Source organism: Myxocyprinus asiaticus, chromosome 48 (genome assembly GCF_019703515.2).
Source record: "Myxocyprinus asiaticus isolate MX2 ecotype Aquarium Trade chromosome 48, UBuf_Myxa_2, whole genome shotgun sequence".
In the NCBI taxonomy this organism is placed as follows: Eukaryota; Metazoa; Chordata; class Actinopteri; order Cypriniformes; family Catostomidae; genus Myxocyprinus; species Myxocyprinus asiaticus.
The window spans coordinates 5,529,804-5,535,196 of NC_059391.1; the positions used below are offsets into that span (position 1 = coordinate 5,529,804).

Genomic DNA, 5,393 nt, shown 5'->3' on the forward strand with positions numbered 1-5,393 from the left:
TAAAATTAGTACACTTTGAATGTTTGGCAGTCAATGTATTTCGGTGTAATTTTGACATCTAAATGTAAAGGGTTTTGGTGCTTCTCAATGGTTTGCAAACAAAGTAAATGTAAATCAGAGTAAATGGAATCATTTGTGGATCTTTATATTCAAGTTAATTGCACCATTCCAACACTAAGGCTATTGGTATTCAGTTTGGGTTCATCATTTCTTTGGTAACAATGTACTGCTTCGTTCAGTATTTTAAGGTGCTAAATTAAGTTAAAATTTGTATAGGCAGAAATATATGGGGTGCCTAAAGCACAGTGAAGTGTGTTACAAAACGTAAAGTTTTTTATTTTATTTGTATTTAATTTTATTTTAAGTGCTAATTAAGGTAAATTTGAGTGAAAGTATGCCATATTTTCCCCCCAAAATGTATCACGCATATTAACCCAAGTCATGAATATATATGACAAAAGTAATATGTGTAGTACATTTAGAATTTTCCACAAATAATCATTGAAGTAACATCACTTTGGATTTAATTCATCATTTTAATGTTTAATGCAGTTTAAAGTGTAACCTATTTAAAATCTTTTAGAAAACGTACGCTTTTATTTTTCAGTATAAAATATTTATTTTGAAGCTGCAGAGAGTAAAATCTTTCTTCTGACTGTTCACTGTTTGTCAGGCATCATTTCTCCTAAAGTGAGCGTCCTGCCCCCATCCAGTGAAGAGATTTCCACAAAGAACACAGCAACACTGATGTGTGTGGCCAACAAGGGCTTTCCCTCAGACTGGAGCCTGAGCTGGAAGGTGGATGGGAAGAGCAGGTCTCAGGAGAGCAGTGCTGGGGTCCTGGAGAAGGACGGTCTGTACAGCTGGAGCAGCAGCCTGACTCTCTCTACGCAGGAGTGGATCAAGGGAGTCTCAGTGAGCTGTGAGGCCAGCAGGAGAGACCAGCAGCCGCCAGTCACTGGAGAAGTGAGGAGAGATCAGTGTTCAGAGTAGATCCACTCACTTCTGTTCTGCCCTTCTTACTGATGTCTCACATGGAGACTAACAGCACATGAGGGACTCCATTCATTCTCTCTCTCATCTGTCAATCAACATAACACACCAGTGCATGTGTGCTTTTCCAATCACTTTGTCTTTTATCAAAATTCAGTCATGAAATAAAGTCATATTGTTCCTTTATGTCTCTGATTTATTTTTTGTTGTTTTTTAATGTTTGTGCTTTAGTTCACAGTTTATAATTAAACTTCACTCAGTAGATCATGAAAACACCTGCTGACTTTACTGTAAAATAAGACAGTTTGACCAAATCACTTAACCTCAGTCATACAGTGCTGTTGGTAACTCTATAAATGCAATAAGAGGTTTTTGACATTTTAATGTATCAGACACATTTCATGTGTGTTTTGGTAGTTCTTCTGTGTTGACAGTATTCCTGTAAAATTAAACTCCTCTGAGGATGGTAAACATCTGCTGATGGAGCTTCTCTATTCCGAGAGGAACAGAATCACTCTCCCTGATGATGCAAATATGAGTTGGACTCCACTCACTTTCACTGTTTGACACTTTATTCTGTGAAATGAGGCAGTTCAGTTGACTAATGGAGAGATGAGGTTTGTTCATATTCATCAGTTCTCAGCAGTCATACTGACCTTATGAATGTTTGAATGAACTGTTCACTCTGTGATCAGACACAGTTGAATGATTCATTCTGATGTGTGTTCTTCAGTATCCGTGTTACAGCTGTTCACTGATGGTCTCTGACTGCTTGGAATTGTAAGAGGCCAATCTACTGGTCTGATGGCATTTTGCTTGTGTTCGTCTTTTTGGGCGTGCGCTTGGTTGCGTGTCTTAAACTTTTTTATTGAGTTAAGACTTGATCTGACTCCATTTTAATCTACCTCAAATTTACATGAAGGTTCCAAACAAATTGTGATCATCATCATAATTTAGTGTTTGATTATTTGGATCTCATTATTTGTTCATTAGGTGTCAATGTCCCTAGTCTACGCTGGCCAGTAACAGATCTCATGTACGAAGTTGCCAGTTCTCTTTAATTCCATTTAATTGGGCTTGCTCACAATCAAAGATAGTTTGGTTTAGTCACACACATACAACTTGCTCAGGAGCGTGATAGTCAGTGACTTGATGGTGCCTGAGAATTTGCTCACATTCATAGCCCGTGGTAATAATCTATTCTAGTCATACACTCGCAGGACATCATGTGTCGCTCAACTATGTGTAATTATGAGTTCAAAGGAAATCCAGAATAAATCAAAATTAACAATTTATTAGTCAAGTAAATATGTATCATGCAAATTACATAATTTAATCAATTTAGAAATAATTAATACAAAACATTCATAGCTCAGAGATGAATCAAGAGTACGAGATGCATTTTATAATAGTACATGGTGTTGTGGGATTGCCACACAACACCATGGGGTTCAATCTGGCTACAGAATCCCCCTTAACCTCTTGTGAGTTCCCCATAAGTATCCAGACACAATAAACATCATCGGCAATTGGTAACCAATAAGAACAATCAAATAATTTGGGAATTAATGAATCCAGTGGCTCAGGAGGTGGTATTTTACACTGAGAATCTCTGGCAGACACATCTCCACAGTAGAGACAGAATTTCTCTAAATTCTTAAAACTGTGTTAGCGTGTATTTTACAGTTGTGGGAATGATACCATAGTACCACTCACACTGAGACCTTTTGAATGATATCAAACATGAATAGTTACAATCTTCGTGTACATATAATTAGATATTTGTTATATACAAGATTTAGGTGTGTTTAAAGGTGGTTCTGAGCTGAGAGGGACAGGAGGGGGGAGGAGGAGAGAGAAGCAGATGTGGAAAGATGATGAATCTTTTCACACCCAGTTGGTGTTTCTGAGATTGAGATAGTGTCTTTGCGAGAAAGTTGGTATGCTGATTTTCTCCGAGACTGAGTTGATTGTCCTGGGCCTTCTTTTGTTTTGTGCCCCCTGGGTGTAGATTTTTGGGCACCTTTGCCTTACAGAATAATTGAAAAAGTACAACTATGTCAAACTTAACATCCATTTTAAAGCTGTGTGTGTAAAACAAAAAACAAATCTGGACAAATAAATACAAATATCTAATTAGATATAAGTAAGAAGTACTAAGTATATAAATAAATATTATTTTGTCTCTGAAAACTTTGGTATATTGAGGGTTTGTTTTGTGTGATATCATCGCCCTCAGCACCTGCTGTATCTGCCAGTGTATCAGTGCAGTCACTGTGCAGTCTGACTGACAGAGGTTTGTGTACAACTCTTTATCACTGTGTGAACACTGGACCACTGTGATAACTCTGACAGTAATAATCTCCTGTATCTTCAGTCTGGACTCCACTGATGGTCAGAGTGAAATCAGAGTTTAATCCACTGCCACTGAATCTAGATGGAGTTCCTGTGTAAAGGTATTTTGTCTCATGTATGAGGAGTTTAGGAGCTTCTCCAGGTTTCTGTAAGTACCACTGTATCTCATCACCATCATACACCCTACTGCTGACTTTACAGTTTATTCTTACATCTTGTCCTGTTTGAGCTGCTGTTATTGAAGGACTCTGAGTTACAGTGTACTGTCCTCTACACTCTGAAAGGAAAAACAAGAGTAAAAAAATATAAATCAAAACCGAAAGTTATGTAATTCTACACAGAAACAAATTTTCATTATCAAACTGTACCACACAAACCTTGAGCAAACAGTGTCAGTGTCCAGATGAAGATGAAGATGAATGTCATTGTTATTGTTTTGTGTTGTGTGATGATGAAGATTGTGTTCTGTTCTGCTGTCAGTCATGAAGTGTTAAACTCACAGCACTATAAACACTCTCAGAGCACTGAAGCATGAGCTGACAATGCAAATTAGTGATGTAAAATAAAGCTCTTGTGGTTTGAACATCTGGAGAAAGAGCTGCTCTATTCTGAGAGGAACAGAATCACTCCATCCTGCAAATGCAAATGTGATTTTCACCCCACACTCACAGTGACACTGTTTGATTGGTTCAATGATCTGGACTGGAACACACCAGTTTCACTTCACTAAATGGAGTGATTAATAGTGTCTGTATTTGTCATTTAAGTAATGATATAAAAAAATAATACCTTATGTATCATCACTTCTAAAACAAACTTCAATGTGTTTTATTTACCTTTTAAAGCAAGTAACTAAATCACATCTAATGTTTAATTCACATAAGAGATTTGTCAGCCTTCAAATGCACACTTCAAAACTTTATTTAATTACTAGCTGAAGATAGAGGAAGAATACCCCTTACTGAACTCTCTCACCATCTGCAATTTTGCTCTTCATCAGCTGACAGTCAGGCACACATATAGTGTTCCTTATATCAGAAAGGTAGATAGCCCTGGGCTACACATTAATCTGGGATAGGACAAATAATTTTGACATTGGAAAAACCTTGGACCTTGTAAAGTTAACTGAAGTTGTGTTGCAGTCATCAACACCCTGTAGACATGTCACTAAAAAAGTCTGTGCATTATTTAATCATTGGTATCGGTTTTTTTTGACTGTGTATATTCAATGCTTTCTGTTATGTCCTAACATTGCTTTAACATTAGATGGAACTCTGTTCTTTGACAAGTTCTAACTTGATATGTAACGCTGTTTGAGAATGCTGGTTTAGAAGTTCAGAGCACTCAGTAACATTTACAAACAGCTTTTTCCTGAGTTTTTAAAATTTACATCTGAAGCACAACACTTTCTTTCAGTAAAGCTTTCCTCTCACTGGATCTTGGACTTTAAGCCGCATTGTTTTTTTTTTCTTTGTTTTTTTTTTTTTTGTTGTTGTTGTTGTTTTTTTAATCAGAATTGGTTCCATTTAATCTTTTGATCTACATTTATTGAATGTAGAAATTGGCAAATTTTGCTTCTATAATTATATTAATAATATAATATTTTATTCAAAAATTAATAATATAATTATATTTAGACATTTTAATTACAAGTTAGATGTCTATGCATTTTTGTTTCCTCAATAAACTTGCTATCTCTTAAAAAAAATAAAAGAACATTCCAGGATCAATATATGTTAAGATCTGTTGACAGCATTAGTGGCATAATTGTCCGGATCCTGCCATCTCTGCTTAATCTTGTTTTTTACTTTAGTGGCAGGATCCTGATTTTCTCTCTTTATATTTCACCTTGTGTTTGTTGTCCTGTGCTGGTTCGTTCCTTCTCTCCTCTGAACTGTTGTGTTTCCCTGTTGGTTTGGTTTGTTGACTTTGTTTAATTTTCTAGTTTAGAGCAGTGTATTCTGTTTTTGTTCTTTGTTTAGTTTACTAGTTGTTCTTTTTTTATGGTTAGGTTTTGTTTTCTATTGTTTTTATCTGGGCATTTT

General features: G+C 36.0%; 2 gene segments (V, D, J or C); one reads left to right on the forward strand and one right to left on the reverse strand.

Moving 5' to 3' along the window:
• Nucleotides 1-657: 657 nt before the first annotated feature.
• LOC127437481 (immunoglobulin kappa constant-like) lies at nucleotides 658-1,179 on the forward strand. The segment is given in 1 exon segment: nucleotides 658-1,179. A coding segment is annotated over 1 exon segment (246 nt).
• Nucleotides 1,180-2,302: 1,123 nt separating this feature from the next.
• On the reverse strand, nucleotides 2,303-3,825 carry LOC127437478 (immunoglobulin kappa variable 1-8-like). The segment is given in 2 exon segments: nucleotides 2,303-3,625; nucleotides 3,726-3,825. Coding segments are annotated over 2 exon segments (366 nt in total).
• Nucleotides 3,826-5,393: the final 1,568 nt, after the last annotated feature.